Below are 17,410 nucleotides of genomic sequence, written 5' to 3' on the forward strand. Positions count from 1 at the left end.
GTTACAAGTAGGGAAGAACAATCTTTGTCCAGTGGTGTCTTAAATGTCCTGAGAGAAGCAAACATAATTTGCTTTATAAAAGTAGCTGAGGATGAGCTGGACAGTCATCAGTATTTACAAATCAATACAAACAAAAACATAATTTAATTATTATCACTGACAATATGTACTTTGCAAATATACCTGCAGAAGACAGGTAACATGTTCCTCTTCCAGCCTCTGTTTAGTTAAGGCTTGTTCCACATCCCATCCAGAAGCTGTAGAGCCTGTTCCAAAGCCAGTTCCTTTGGCCCAATATAGCTGTTGTTCTTCTGTTGATGTAGGGTTATGAGAACTTGATACCTGTGGCTTACAACAAAAATAAAAGTTTATTACTATTTGATTTTTTTTATCATCAAAAACACTTATCAGTAGGAATATAAACATTTCAGCTGCTGCAGAAAACAGTTTGTAAATTCCTCAAAAAAATTAAACAAAGTATTACTATGTGATCCAGCAATTCCACTCCTAGGTATATACCAATAAAAACTTATGAACAAATGTATGTACACGCATGTTCACAGCAAGACTATACACAATAGCCAAAAAGTAGAAACAGCCCAAATGCCCATCAATGGATGAATGGGTAAACAAATTATGGTATATACACACAATGGGATATTATTCAGCTATAAGAGGTAATGAAGTACTGATAAATGCTTTGTGGCTGAACCTCAAAAGCATTATGCTAAGTTCAAGAAGACACACAAAGAAGGCAACATATGATTCCATTTAAATGAAATATCTAGAGTAAGTGAACACATAACGACAGAATGTGTACTGATAGTTGCCAAGGATTAGGGGAATGAGAAAATGGGGAACAAATGCTTATATTTAAGAATAAATAAATAATTTAAAATATGTATCAGGAAGGATGGGGCCTAAAGACCAATGACTCAAAATTAAATAGACAAAACAGTGAAAGGAAAATGGGTATGAGCCAGATCTTTCAGGATAAATCTAGTAAAAGCATAGCTCAGGAGAATTTCATAATGGTGTCATATGTTTTCAATCACAGTAATAAGCAAGGTTACTTCTATTTAGAGAAGGAGTAATTCTGAATTTCTTTCTTGTTCAGAATGTGACATATAGAAAAATCTCTTTCGGGAGTAGATGACACACTGAAAATGTGAATGATGTACTAACAGAAAAAAAATGACTGAGAATCATTGGTTTATTAACCCTGAAACTCGGTAAAGGTCAATTATTTTTTTTTATGGATTATAAAATTAATTCTGTAATAAGAATCCTTTAAAGAATTTTCATTAAATTTAACATACTATGTACTCTTAAAACATTTGCTATGAAGTATTAGTTTTAAGGGTAATTTACTGGATGATAAAAGTCACACCAATGCTTTTTGTATCTTTCTAAGGGAATATTTTCTAAGGAAGAATATTAAATACAATACTTTCATAAATTGCAGTATGGTTTCATGAATATGACTGAAGAATTCATCTTTTATATTTTCTAAGATAAACTTTTAAAAGATAATGAAAATTTCATTACTATGTAACATTTAACAGTAGAATAAATAAGGTTATTGACAAAATGTAATCCTGCTCTGTATTTCTTTAGGTCTGGCATTTTAGTGGTGCTTGTGAAATTCATCAACACAACTGGCTGCAGTGGATTACCTTCATTACCTTGTAGTATTCCATTACAGAGTAGACTACAATTTATTTACCCATTCTACTGTTTTTACATTTTTACTTCATACATTCTACTGTCTTTACATTACAAATGATGATGGGCCAGTATTTAGTATTGCCCTTTTTGATATAAGTCTGATGGTGTGTGTAGTTACAGTGTATAAGGCGTCCATTTGTACTTCTCTGATAACTAATGAAACAGATAACCTTTTCACGCTACTGGATATTTAGAGAGCCTCTGTTGTGGAATGCTCTTTCTAACCTTTCACCTCTTTTTCTACTGGGTTCCCTGCCTTTTTCTTTCATAATCTTTGAACCTTGAGTATTCCAGATCTAAGTTCCTTACCAGATACATACAAATATACTCCTCCTATTCTGAAACTTCCCTTTTCAGTCTCTTAATTGGATTCTTGATGGAAAAAAGTTCTTGATTTTAATGCAGTTGTTTTTTTCCAAAATTTTCCCCATATGGGTGCTTTTTCATATCCAGTTTAAGAATTTTTGTCTACTCCAACATCATAATGGTATCCATCTATTATTTTCTATAAAAAGTTATTGTTATATTTTGTATATATTATACACATTTAGACCTATCATACAGTTAGAATTAATGTCTGCATATGGAATACAGTAAGATTTAAAGATTCCTTTTGTTCTAATATGGATATTTAACTGACCTCACCACCATTTATTGACAAAACCATACTTATCAGATAACCATGGATTTGAATCTGTATTGTTTGCTCCATTTCTATCTTTGTATACTACCATAGCTTAATCGTAAGTTTCAGTATGTGATAGCATAAACCTGCTAGATAGGTTTATCTTTGACACTGTCTTTGCTATCCCTGACTCTTCACATTTTTTAAGAAGTGCTACTTGTCAAATTTACAGATTATCAATTTCTTCCAAAACATCTGAAATTTCATCAAACTTGAGGATCAGTTTAGGAAGCAACATTGAATTGTTTTTTTCTACTTCACTGGAAATAAACATGGACACAGACTTCAACTTATTGAAGTCTGATCAATGCTTTTTAAAAATATTTCATATATTTTATTCATAGATATCTTACACATATTTTTTCAGATTTATTCACAGATATTTTCCATTTTTTTATGCTACTCTATGTTTTTAAAAAGTTCATTTTATACTTGTTGCTGGTATACAGAAATAACATTTTTATGAATTGAGACTGGACACTGTATCCTTACTAAATTCACTTACATAATTCATTATTTTTGGATTTTCTGTAAACACAATCAATTCATCTCAATGATGGGGGTTATTTTTTCTCTGTTCCTTTTTTCTCTTATCTTGCTATATTGGTTAGAACCTCCAATTAAATAATATGATTCTCTGAAGTTAAATAAAGGAAAGGAAGAAGGACCACACTGTATCTGATAAAAGGGAAAGGTTATTAAGCTATTAATTTTGTATTTCCAGTAGATAGGTTAACTTATGGTTTTCTTAAAGAGTCTAACAGAGAAGACAACCATTAATTCATACTTTCTCTTTTAAATATTCTTTGTTTTAGGGGCAAAAATGGAATACACAAGTCTGTGAACTATTAATTACTTCAGAAAAAAATTATATTCTGTACTCCATGAATTTAACTTAGCTCTTCATAATCTGAAGAATTAAAACTGAATCTACCTATACCATCAACAGAACAAAAAGGCATCCTACTGTATGGGAGAATATATTTATAAATGACATATCCAACAAGAGGTAAAAATCCAAAATATATGAAGAACTTACATGCCTCAACACCCAAAAAGCAAATAACCTGATTAAAAAATGAGTGGAGGATACAGAGACAATTTTCCAAAGAAGAAATTCAGATGGCCAACAGGCACATGAAAGATGCTCCACATCACTAATTATTATGAGGGAAATACAAATTAAAACCACAATGAGGTATCACCTCACACCAGTAAGCATGGCCAGCATTGAAAAGACTAAGAACAACAAATGCTGGTGAGGATGCAGAGAAAGGGGAACCTTCCTAACTTCTGGTGGGAATGTAAAGTAGTTCAACTATTGTGGAAAGGAATATGGAGGTTCCTCAAAAAACTAAAAATAGAAATACCATTTTACCCGAAAATTCCACTCCTAAGAAATTACCCAAAGAATACAATTTCTCAGATTCGAAAAGACATGTGCACCCCTATGTTTATCACAGCACTATTTACAATAGCCAAGACATGGAAGCAACCTAAGTGTCTATCAGCAGATGAATGGATAAAGAAGATGTGGTATATATACACGATGGAATACTATTCAGCCATAAGAAAGAAAGAAATCCTACCATTTGCAACAACATGGATGGAGCTGGAGGATGTTATGCTCAGTGAAATAAGCCAGGCATAAAAAGACAAGTACCAAATGATTTCCCTCATTTGTGGAGTATAACAACGAAGCAAAAGTGAAGGAATAAAACAGCAACAGACTCACAGATTCCCAGAAGGTACAAGCAGTTACCAAAGGAGAGGGGTGGGGGAGGGCAGGTGGGGAGGGAGGGAGAAGAGTATTGAGGGGTATTATGTTTAGTACACATGGTGTGTGGGAGTCACGAGGAAGACAGTGTAGCACAGAGAAGGGAAATAGTGAATCTGTGGCATCTTACTACACTGATGGACAGTGACTGCAATGGGGTTTGGGGGTACTCAATAATATGGGTGAATGTAGTAACCACATTTTTTTTTTCGTGTGAAACCTTCATAAGAGTGTATATCAATAATACCTTAATAAAAAATTTAAAATAAATAAATAAAAATAAACTGAACCTACCTCTGCTTGATTAAGGTTAGAGTTTGGAACTCGTGGGGCATGATGGCTCAGAGCAGAGAGGCAGACAAGAATGAGGTGTAGTGCTCCAATTTCCAATGCCATCCGCCTTAGAAGTACCCCATCATCAGTTGTCAAAGGGGTAGCACTAAACAAGGTCCGGAGGACGTGGAAAGGAAGGGTTGGAAGCACATTGGCTGATGGAGACTGCAGAATATGACCTAGATTAAAAAGAGGAGAGAACTCAAAATTTCAAAATATCTAAAAACACAGCAAGGAACAACATAGAGGGTCATAAAATAATTGTGACAATGTAATAGAAACGTGTATCTTTATATTTATTAGAAAACAGCTCAAGTACCACAAACAGAGCAGCAATATTTTAAAATCCAATAATAAAGAGTATATGGAAAAGCTCTCTAACACAACATGTATATAAACTCCAAAAGAAAGCTGAAATATAGTCATGTGATAATACTTGTGCATGATATCAAGATCTAAGTTAGAATTAAAACTAAAACCTAGTAACTGATACAGAAGCACTGAAAGTTTCTTATGATGGTAGGAAAGTAACTGCTTGAGCGTTGAGAATAATTTTCAACCATGAACAGGTAATGAAAGAGTGAAACTATTTTGTTTAAATTGCAATATAGTTCTCTTCTATGTCTAGATAAATACAAACACACAAACAAACAAGTCCCAAACCACTGCTATATGAATGGTGGATGAGACAACCATTGCAGAAAGGACACCACAATTAGGCTTTTTAATAAACATTTACTGTATTCACTAAAAACAGTGAAGTGGTATACATGCAATTCTTTTTCCTTTTCTGTGTAGAGTTATGCCTACTGTCTCATAGTAAGAGCCCAAAATACAAAGGTTCTTACTCCTTTATCTAATTAAATTAAAAAATCAGACCAAGTAATTACAAATTACTGATCTATGGAAATAAGAATATACAATTTACATATAAAACCAAACACCATTTACAACTACAGACTATTTACTGTTAAAAGAACATAAGGGATGTGAACATTCCCCAGGAATAGGTTGTTTTAATTTGTCTGATTTCTCTCAGACTGTTCAAGTTCAGTTGGACAATATCCACCATATCATAGATAAGTTTTCACAAATGCCTAAGGTGCCTAACTGGTTTTCTTGGTTTCACTGGAGATGGCTGGTAATTACAGGTATGCTTTGGTTATGTAACTATACTCCTATTATGTTAATGTGTGTGCACAATTTAATTAGTAGTTTAAAACCTATCCATGCTGAAGTTACTCTACAAGAAGATATGTCAAAGAAATAATCAATCTTCCCATGTTTTCTTCCGCCTGCTACTTCTATAGCTTTTCTTCTTCCTTCCTAATTACAACCCTTAAATAGAATTCGTGCCTCATATCAAATTTACCGAGTATCATAATTCTTCCAAGTGGTAAAGATACCTCAAGACAAATGCTGGGCATAGAAGCTACAGGGCATAAATATGCAAAGAAGTAAAAAGCTAACCTTTTCAAACAATAAGGCTTCTCTCTCACTTACCAACTTTACATTTCCCTGTATGGCCCCGGAAGATGACTGGTTAGCCAGAGACGGGTAAGAGTCCTCAAGGGAGGAACAACCTAAGACAGGCACAGTCGCAGGGGGGCCATCAGGTGAGAAATTGGGGATCAACAGAGGTGAGGCTTAGAACCTCACCCCCCCTGTTCTGAGAGAAATCTTCTGCATACGTGGATGTTTTATTGCCCTTGTCTAGCTTGGATTAACACATAGTCAACAGGCACACACCTGATCATCTACATTTGCTATCTTACAACACTAAACTATGTTTTCTACCTTTATCTTGTATCTACCTACCACTTCAGCATTTTATTAAAAATAATAATAATAGAGAAATGTGGTATCCACATATAAATCAAGTATAGAAACCAAATGAGTATTCATATTTGAACTGACTGTTTATAGTTCATAATGCATGAGCAAAACCGAAAGTTTCTGTGATGACTGCCCTTGTACTGTTCACCATGTAACTTATTCACTATGTAAGAATTTGTACTCCATGTAAGAACTTGTTTGTTATGCTTCAGAAGATTGGAGACTGACGAAAATTAGGCTTGGGGTGGATTAATGATTGTGCATTGAGCATTGACTCCCCTATACAGAATTTTATTGTTGTTAACAACCATTTGATCAATAAATATGAGAGATGCCCTCACAAATAAAAAAAAAAAAGTACACACTTCCAATTGTAAAATAAATAAGTAACCGTATTATGTAATGTATAGCATAAGGAATATAGTCAAAATATTGTAACAACTTGGTATGGTGATAGCTGGTACCTAGAATTATCATGTATATAAATGTTGAATCACTATGTTGTACACCTGAAACTAATGTAATGTAATACTGTGTGTCAACTACCCTCCAATAAAAAATAATTATCTACAAAAAAAAAAAACCAAACACCAGGACTGTTTAGTATGTCATAGCTGCAATTTAGCAATAATTATTACAAAAACATTTAAATAATGCTAGCATTTTTGAAGAATTCATAAATACGAAAATAGGAAAAAAAGTATGTGCTTTGCATATTCATTTGTTATAAGATCCTCAAATTCATAGTTTTATTAAATATACTTTAAGAGTTTAACAATATATTCCTTCTAAGTGGCATGTGAAAGTTATCACCTCTAATCAAAACCACGTGATTTAAAAAAAAAAATTAATCTTCAAATGGAATGGTCGTTAACTGAAGAATTAGAGGTAAACCAACTGAAAATCTACTTGCTAGGCTACCCTAAACTGTGATTTTTGTTTCCTTCCATTAAATAAAACTTCTGGGCCAATGGAAATAATCACCACAGCTATCAGGTGACCTTTCTTAAAAAAGATTCTCATCATATCACTACTTTAATATTACACTGCTTAAATATAATGATATAGTAATTTTCTACACATTGTTAACAAGCCTTTCCATGATTTGTTGCCAGTAACAGTTTTTAAAAATAAACTCTCAGGGCTCCTTTTTATGCAAATTTTCATCAGTTAACTTATCCTCTGTCATTTAATCTGAGCCTAAAAACATTCCTCAAAATCATTTCTTCTAACTCATCTCAACCTAAATCGACTCTATCCAGCAAGGCCCCACAAAAAAAATATGGCACTTGATTTACATGGCTGAGTAGTAAGGAAATAGTATCACATCTATGAGCCTCTGCAATACTGTACCTCTCTTAAGGCTCTTGTAACTTGCCACGTCTACATGTTTACATATATTCGTCATTGCTATTACCAGAGGACATCAGCTACTTGAAGGAAGGGTCTAAATACCTGCTTCATCTTTAAATCCCTCCAATGATGCCCAGCTGTTTTGTAAAAACTTGGCAAATAATTTTGAATAAAGAAATGAAAATCAATATTCTTTAGGATTTATTTTATTATTGGAACTAAATTGCCAACAACAAATTATCTAGTAGTTTAATTATCAAAGAAATAAATGATGAATAATTGGCAATGATCTGAGTAAATCTCAACCTACCTAAAATTAAATGTCATTAATAATACTAAACACTTACTTCCTTCTCCATCATCTGTCACTCCCAATACCAATCGCAGAAGGCACTGGGCATGTTTTCTCTCTTTCAGTAGCACTTCAGCATAGCCCGGAAGACGAAGAAATAATCCAAAAGCAGCCAAAGAATGGGCAGGAATGGGAGACATGGTCTGCACTGCTGACTTGATAGGTGGAGGTTCAGCTGCAATGGTTTCTGGTGCTTCATAAACTAATTCCCCTGACTGCTCAATGGTCACCCATTCAAACTGATCACTGTCTTTTGGCTTTTCCTGAGTAGTAGAAGTTACAACTGGAGCACTCACCTAAAAAAAGAGAAGTTTTGTTTGGCTATATGCATTTCAACAACATGTACAAAATTGAAGACTTAACTTCAAAGGATCCCTTTAAAATATAGGAATAAAAGGATCAACTAAAGGACAATTTTTTAAAAAAAAGAAGTTTCCAAGCAACAGGACTTAAATGTTATGAATATGGTGTTGTCTGCCAAGTATCTCTAGTTAAAGCTACCATTTTTTTCCTTTGTAATTAGTTAAGTATCTGTAGACTGATTCTTGGAGACAAGGTATCTTGTTTCTCCTCAAATTTTGATCCATTAGAATTAGCATTTCTATAATTCTTGCCTGAAACAGTAATTACTAGTGTGGTTGCCAAATGGTAATTTCTAATTCTATTAGTCCTTCCACATTTATTAGTTGTTACTGAATGGTAAGGAACAACATTCTCTTCTTCTCCATCTATTTATTCATTCATTTATTAATTTTTATCAGTATGGATTCTAATTTTACTTTGTAGGTTCTAATCTGTTACTATCATTTTATTTGATATCCAAGTAGAATCTGACTTGGTCACTGACACCCCCTGAAAGCAGGCTTCCATATCTAGGCTCATCCTCTGAATTCCCTGCCCCTATCTTAGAATTGTTCCAAGGAGTCTTGACTTCTTTTAGTGTAAAATAGTATTTTAAAAAGAAGATATGAGATATAGGTATGCATACATTGCTGGAGGGAGTCTGATTCCAGGCCCAATTATCAAAAAAACCTAGGAAACACATGTATATATGTGAGTGCATATACAGACAAAATTTCTATCTTGTACTCTTCAAAAATGTCACGGCCAAGAAAGAGAAATCAAGATAGAACGGTTATGTTTAAAGGAGACTAAAGACAACTAAATGCAATATACAACCCTGTATCTCTGACCACCACTTACCTCAGATTACACAAAATTGTATTTTTTTTCTTTGGCCTTCAAGAACATTAATGATAGAACTGGTAAAACGTGAGCAAGATCTTGTTGACTTAATTTACTGTTGACTATGGGCCACATTTTCTTGTTTCTTTGCATGTCTAGTAATTTTTCTTACTATATACTGATCACTGATTATAAGATAGAGTAACTTAATTCTATAACCTTCCTCTGGAGTGTGTTTCATTCTGTTTTAGCAGATAGTTAAATTACTGGTGGGTCACTCTGAACTTACTGAGGCTTTGTAATTTATTAGGAGAGTCTATTTTGCTTTTGCTTTTATTTCTCAAGTGAATCTCTTTACTGGGATATTGTTTTTACTCTTTAATGCATGACTCAGTTGCAATTCCAATGGAAAAGCCCAGGATTTCTACTTCTAAGTTGGCAGGACTGAAATCACAAATTTTGTCTTCTCTATAATGAAGAGAGCTGAAACCTCTGCACAGCTCTGTCTGTCTTCCAACTCTTGCTTGCCCTCAAGACTCCTATGTCTTCTTAATTCAGAAGCCAGCTATGACTTTGCAGGAATTCATGTGCAGAATTTGGAGTTCCCTTATGTGCCTCTATTCTTTTTGAATTCCTCCCTGTTCAATTTCCAGCCAGTAAGGAAAAATTCAACTCCACTGGCCAATAACATTGTCACTTTTGCTGGAATTCTGTCTCGCCCACACAGACTGATGAGTAAACTCAGGAGAAAAGTTGTACAGATGCTAATTTCACCCAGTATAGTTCCATTCATTCTGTGTTTAAATCCTCTTCAATAGCTGGTCCTTCTCCAGAGCCTTTAAATAATTGTTTTTAAAAATATTTTGTCCAGAATTTATAATTATATACATAGGAGACTTAATCCCATACCTGTTTTTCTGCTATTACTGATTTATCTTGTATGGAAGGGGTGATGGTGGTAAAGAATTGTACATGGTTTTCTTCACTGGGTATTGAATTCTAGGATGGAAGAGTTTTTTTTTTTTTCCTTCTAGCTCTTTAAAGATGTAATTCCCTGGCTCCCAAGGTTTCTGTTGAAAGGTTAGTTGTCAGTGTTATTGTTGCTATTTTGAAAGTAATTCATTCATTTTTGGTTGGGTTTAAGATTTTCTCTTTGTCTTTATTTTTAAGCAGTTTACCATGATATTCCTAGCCATGAATATCCTGTTTGGGGTTTACAGAGCTTCTTGACTTTTGGGATTTAGGTTTTACATCAATTTTGGAAATATTCTTCCATTCAGTATTATTTCTGTCCCTGTTTCAATCCACTCTTTTTCTGCAACTACAAATTCATATTAGAATTTTTCACTTCTAGCTATATATATATATCCATATAGCTCTTACATTCTCTTCAGTTCTTATACTTTATATGCTTCAATTTGGATGTCTTCTTTTGATACATCTTCCAGTTCACTAATTTTGAAATAGTATTGTCTAATTTGTTGTTAAATCCATCTAACAATTTTCTTAATTTGAGATATCAGAAATTCCCTATTCTAGAAGGCTGGTATTATTACCTTGGCAGCAAAACCAAAGATATCACAAGACATTACAGACCAAAATCTGTATTCATGTCCTATTGCTGTTGTAACAACATATTACCACAAACTTGGTGGCTTAAAAACAGCACAAATTCATTATCCTAAAGATCCAGAAGTCAAAAATCCAAAATGGGTCTTAAGGGACTAGAATCAAAGCTACTGATTCTAAAACTCAAAGGTGTTCCTTCTGGAGGCTCTCAGGGAATATCAGTTCCTTGCCTTTTCTAGCTTCAAGAGGCTGCCCACATTCCTTGGCGTTTTGCTACTACATTCAGACCTCTGCTTCCATCATCACATCTCCTTTGACTCTGCTACCACTGTCACATACTTTCTCTACCCTGGCATCTGCTTAAATGGCTGAGAGGATCCACAAGTAATATGCCTAATCTCTTCATTTATCCCTCTGTGTGACTGAATACTCATGAATTTCTAGTTTTCTGAAGCACTAGCAAAGGCTGAATAGCCATATCCTTGGCTTCTTCTCCAGACTATGCTTGTCTGATACTGACTCTTTAATTTTAGTATCTTTCAGAATGTGGATAGGGCTTAGAATTTCCCAAATTGTCAAGTGCTGGCTGCTTGTTGCTTAAGAGTTCTTCCCTTAATTTCTCCCTGTGTTTTCACATTTTACTGTAAGCAAGAAAAAATTGGCACATTCACTCTCTGCTTGGAAATCTGAGCTAAACATCCAAGATCATCACTTTTAAGTACTGCTTTGCACATTCAGGACACAAATGAGCTAAGGTTTCTGCCACTAAGTGGCAAGGATCGCCTTTTCTTCAGTCTCTGATACATGTTCCTCATTTCTCTTTAAGCCTAACCATAAGCATTTTTAACATCCATACTTCTACTAACAGTCTGTTAATAACAACACAGGTACTCTCTAAGATGATACAGGTTTTCTCTACTGTGATCCTTACTTCCTTCTGAGCCCTCACTGGCAGAAGCCCTACCATCCCTATTTGTACTAATAGTCCATTCAGGGCAATCTAAGTTTTCTAGTAATCCTGCTCTTCAAAATTCTTCCACACTCGGCCAACTACCCAACTTAAAATAACTTCCACATTTTTATGTACTTATTACAGCACCACCCCACTTCCAGGTACCAATCAATCTAATAAACCATACTGAATACTGAGTTAGAAAAATCATCTTCAGTGAGCAACAATAATCTTGAGAATGTTGGGGGTCTTTTCTGTTTCAAACTTTTGACTACATCATTACTTTTTTCAGAAAGAAGTTAAACTTTACACATACTTTTGTCAATCACTTAATATCATGGTTGTATCACCTTAAAACAAAAACACATTAAGCTTTCTGCAGAGCAGCAGGTAAGCAATGACCATTTACTGAACAGGTATTGTGGGCTGAATTGTATCCCCCAAAGGTATGCTCAAGTCCTAACCTCCAGAACGTGAGAATGTCACTTTATTTTGGAAATAGGGTCTTTGCAGATGTAATCAAGTTAAACTGAGGTCATGTTGGATTAGGGTGGAGCCTAAATTCAATGACAGATGTTTTATGGAGAAGGAGATAGAGGAACACACAGATACACACAAGGAAGATGCCATGTGATTATACAGACAGAAAGAAGAGTGATGCAGCTACAGGCCAATGAAAGCCAAGAACGGCTAGCAACCACCAGAAGCTAAGAATAGGCAGGGAAGAGTTCTTCCCTAGAGCCTTCACAGGGAGCACAGCACTGGTAACACCTTGATTTCAGACTTAAAGCCCCTTGAACTATAAGAGAATAAATTTCCATTGTTTAAAGCCACTCAGTTTGTGGTACTTTGTTACAGCAGCCCCAGGAAATTAATGCAGGCATATTTATACTAAGTACATGAAATTAGAGAGATTAATTCCTCTACTTCATTCAACAAACATAAAGTACTTTGTATTTACAACTCTTAACGCAACACAATCCCCCATCATTAATGAAACAACATTACAAGAACATACATCAATAACAGCAACATTAACAAACAGGTAAAGAGGTCAAAATACTACGTTTTTAAAAGTACCTAAAATAGGGATAGAAATTAAGGAAAAAGAGACAATGTATTTGTGTCACAATATACAATACTATTTTACTCTCATAATTCCAGTAATATTCTTTATTAACATCACACCTAAGAAGCAGAAAAACAAAACTGTTACAACAGCATGACAACCGTAAAAATCAAGGTACATACTCCAGTGTAATGAATTTGGCAAATATATTCAGTCTCCAACATTTCTTTCCCACCAACTAATTCTCACAAAGCTCTGTTAGGCTACCTGTGAGAAATTTATACAATGCTCAAAGGCTGTAAGGGAAAGATTACTTGCAAAGGTTTATACAAGGAAGTTTAAAAAACTAGCAAAAAAAAGAAGGAAGTGCTTTACCAGTGAATGATATATTCAATTAGGAATCTTATCTTACTTGTTGAATTACTTCTGGATATAGCATGGGTAGTCTTTCTGCAATGAGAGCCAGTCCACCCATTCCTGCAAAAACTTGTAATGGTGACTGAATGGGACAAGTTTCAAGTAAAGATTCATCCAATATCCCATCCATACATTCATCACTTGGAGTGAGAGCTTCATCTTCTAGACAGCTACCAAGTAAGTCTCCATGATCTAGAACAATATATACAAATAACAGGTAAGAAAGGATCTATTAATATAATACTCTTTCATTTACTTAGCAGATATTGCCAACTCAACAAAAGGCATAAACATCTTTAAGCTATTTGCATCTAGTTGTTGAGACTAGATGCTACAACATTCATTAAATTAATTTCTGATATTGCTTCCTATACTCTAATTACTCAAAATATGCTCATGGATCAATAGTACTGGCATGAGCTGAATACTTTTTAAATGTGGAATCTCAGGTCCCACATAAGACCTAATGAATAAGCCTCTGCATTTTAACAATGTTCTGTAAGTAATTTATAAGAATATTGAAGTTTAGGAAGCAATGTCCTTTAGAGCATAGATGTAAGATATATTCTAAGCTAAAATAAGTCAGTCCTCAGAGACTCAAAGCAAATATATGTACATTATGCTCAAAAGAATAATTAGGAAAAACTGAATACTGATATAGACTTCCTTTACTGAAAACTAAAAATCATACCATATTGGTTTAACTTTGAATTGCTCGTAAGAGAAAATAAAAAGGGTAGTTTGTTCACACAAAACCAGACCCCCATAACATTTAAAAAATTAAGCAAAGGAAATGTACTAAAACTTTACAGAAGAATGTAAGGGGCTAATAATAAAATATGGAACCTTAACCACGAGAAAAATTGAAGTTAAAATAAGATGATGCCATAGCGACACTATGAAAATCTTTGCTTAAATAGCACTGAAAATGGTGAAAAATGAGAAAAAATCAGATTGTTTCAATAATTGGGGAACAAATTTTGTTATATCCATTTTTTAAAAAGGCAATAAAAATGTGCATTTAGAAATACTTAATGGAATATATAAGTAAAAATAAGGCAAAAAAATGAACGGTTCCACTTCTGTTTGAAGAAAAAAAGTTTAAGAGCTTGAAATACCACTGACTATAAATTATTAGTAAATTAGAAATTCCAAATTGGGGTTCTCACTTTATTATAAAATGATAACCAATTCACATGGCAGAAACAATATTAGAAATCGAAGTACATGTGTTCATAAAAAAAGTGTTACTATAAGAGTGCATTAAGATGAATTTCCAACAGAAATAATGGCTATTTTTTATTACAAGTAACTCAGTCATAAAGAAAATATCTTGTTAAGTTCACATAATAAAAAAAAATTAATGAAATCATCAGCTACAGAAATTCCTGCTTCCTCAGATTATAGACAGTTAATTTTAAAGGAATATCAATCATACACATACCTTTTTCAGGGTGTAATCTTTTAAAAGAATCTGTTTTTGACAGACTTGGGTCTGTGATAACTCTAGATCCCAATTTAACAGTCAGATCTACTGAACGGTAACCCTGAGGAAGCTTCCGGTCATACAGAAGAGTTAAAAGCTGTGCAAGCGTCATTTCAGCTGGTAATGGCTGACCTAAAAACAACATAACTAAGTTTTAAACCTGGAATCCAATGGGGAGACATTTACTTGGCTTGATTTATTCAATTACTTACTATTTCTACTTAATTACAGGTAAGAGTTTCATTCTGATACCAATTTTAAAACAAGTTAAAATCAGCACATGGGAAGTACACGAAAACCTATTTCGGACACATATGAACAATGTCAATAGAATGTGTTAATTGTTAACCAAATCCCACCAAGATCTTCTGAGCCACAGAAAACAGAAACAAAGCAAAACATTTCCATAAGCCTGGGGTTGGCATAGCCTTTCTGTAGAAGGCCAGAAAGTATATATTTTAAGCTATGGGGGCTATAAGGTCTTTACTTAAACTACTAACTCTACCACCATAGCATGAGAACACCAATAGACAATACATTAGTAAACAGGCATTGCTGCATTCCAATAAAACTTTTTTATAAAAAGCAGCATCCAGTCCACTAGCCATAGTTTGTTGACCTCTGCTATAAATCGACAAAATAAAGCTAAGAAGTAAAATCCATTCAAAGTTACTTGGCAATTTCATTATAATAATACAGTACACAAAGGTGGATATAAAATAGGTATACCTTTGCCAATGGAAAGTATACTGGGTCAAAAAATATATTTTAGCTGGGGAGAAAAACTGCTCAATTATACATCTAAGAATCTACTGCTAGAACTAGTTCTTCAAAATTTGCCTCACATTGCTTCCTATATAACTTGTTATGAACCCTTTAAAACATTAATTTTACTGATAATTTTAAGGCACATTGACAGCAAAATTTAGGAAGCAAATAAAGCATAAAAATGCAACATTATACTATTAAAATGGATATGCACAAGGTTACTCCCTTTTTTGTTCTATTCTTGGAGGGAAGTGTATGGACAAAGCCTCACTAACTCATTTATCTCATCAACAGCACCTGGTTAAACATGACTCTAGTGATTATAGAGTTTAGTTGATTATAAGTGATTATAGATTGTAGATTATAGATTATAGATTATAGTTGATTCTAGTGATTATAGAATTAGATAGTTGTAAAATTATTAAAACTTCTTAAGTTTTTTCTTATTGTGAACATTACCAGCCAAGAGTTTATGGAACAGGTGAAACACTGGGACAGTAATTATTTTGTTGGCAGCCTCTGCTCCAGAAGAAGTACTTCCTATTTTATCAGGTATGGTCCTCCCTCTCCTGGATGGAGGGCGAGGTGGTGTAGCTGACACAGCACGCTTAGATTGGGATTTCAGCCCTGAAAGAACCAGAGAATTCTATATAGCCAACACACTAATAAAGTAAAATGGTATTTCTGTATTTAATAAAGTACCATATTCCTAACTATCAACAAAAGACAGAAATGTTTCTTCTAATCTGTATCTGATCTCCCAATTCTGTGTGACCCTCATGACACACCACTAACTTTGGCTTTGCATTTGTAACTATTTTCCAAGAAAATAAGAACTAGTGCTAACTTCTATAACCTCTGAGATAGATGATCATCTATTTCTACAAAGTAGTTTCATGCAAATATGTATAGGAAATCCTGTGTTCTTAATTTTTTTTTGAGATAGGATAGATTATACCAATACAGAAATCTCCTATTGAGGAGTAAGGTAATGTAGACTAAGCCTTCTCTTTTGAACTAAAATCATCTCACCTATGTCAAGAAATATATCCTCCAAAATGATAAGTTATCTTGGCCATTCTGTCTTCTTTCTGCACCTAATAAATCTCCATACATTGTCAATCTTAACAGAATATCTAACCTATTCATACATATTCAATCTTACAGAAACGGAAACAAAATCAATGTAAGAAAACACAGAAAGCATACCTGAAGCAACAACAACACTGTAATTGTCCTGAAATCCATTTTCTGCCTTCACTTTTTCTTTCTCTTCATGGTTTTTCTTTTCCTTGTCATCTTTTTGTTCACTAATTAGTTTAGCAGTGATACTCGGTGTATCTGCAAGAAAATATTACCTAAAATACTTCGCTTTTCAAAATCAAGAAGAGAAGTAATAAATATTTCAGATGAAGATTACACAAGATTATACTGTCACTAATATGGAGGCAATGTAAATGGATTTAGAAGAAATGTTATGAGGTAAAAGCCTGATATTCAATCACTGCTGATACCAACAACAGAGATTCACCACTGTTGTTAAGCTAGTATACTTAAATTCCAATCTCTGGAAAATATTACAAATTACAATAGTACCATCTCTAGTGGCAATGAAAAATGATTACCATGAAAATTTTATTTTTGGCACAGTTTAATGTGCTTGCCACCAACATCTAATCTGGTTCTCATAATACACATATCGGAAAGAATATTATTTTCAAAGTAAGGAAACAGCCTTAGCAAGGCTGATGCAACCTGCAAATTGCAAATACAGAATTCAAGCTCAGGAGTCATAGTAAAGCATTACATTAGCCTTCTCCTTATTTTACAAATGGAAATATAGGAACAAATTTCAGTAACACAGATTTCTTATTTTGTTACTGCTATTTAGTTAGGAATC

General features: G+C 33.8%; 1 protein-coding gene across 19 annotated transcripts in view; it reads right to left on the reverse strand.

The window, feature by feature from the left end:
• Positions 1-17,410, reverse strand: part of BIRC6 (baculoviral IAP repeat containing 6) — a 285,292-nt gene that overhangs the window by 102,159 nt on the left and 165,723 nt on the right. For 18 of the 19 annotated variants that reach the window (XR_008995888.1, XR_005033811.2, XR_008995886.1 and 15 more), the window contains 7 exons: positions 16,720-16,851; positions 15,970-16,137; positions 14,701-14,874; positions 13,252-13,448; positions 8,060-8,360; positions 4,485-4,702; positions 184-348 (listed from right to left, as the gene is read on the reverse strand). Coding sequence is in view for 15 of the 19 variants with exons in the window: in XM_036931659.2 (XP_036787554.2) it covers positions 184-348; positions 4,485-4,702; positions 8,060-8,360; positions 13,252-13,448; positions 14,701-14,874; positions 15,970-16,137; positions 16,720-16,851 (1,355 nt within the window). In the remaining 4 variants the exon portion in view is untranslated. The remainder of the gene's footprint in view (positions 1-183; positions 349-4,484; positions 4,703-8,059; positions 8,361-13,251; positions 13,449-14,700; positions 14,875-15,969; positions 16,138-16,719; positions 16,852-17,410) is intronic. The other variant, XM_036931655.2, reaches the window with a different exon arrangement.

This window comes from Manis pentadactyla, chromosome 2 (assembly GCF_030020395.1).
Source record: "Manis pentadactyla isolate mManPen7 chromosome 2, mManPen7.hap1, whole genome shotgun sequence".
Lineage (NCBI taxonomy): Eukaryota > Metazoa > Chordata > Mammalia > Pholidota > Manidae > Manis > Manis pentadactyla.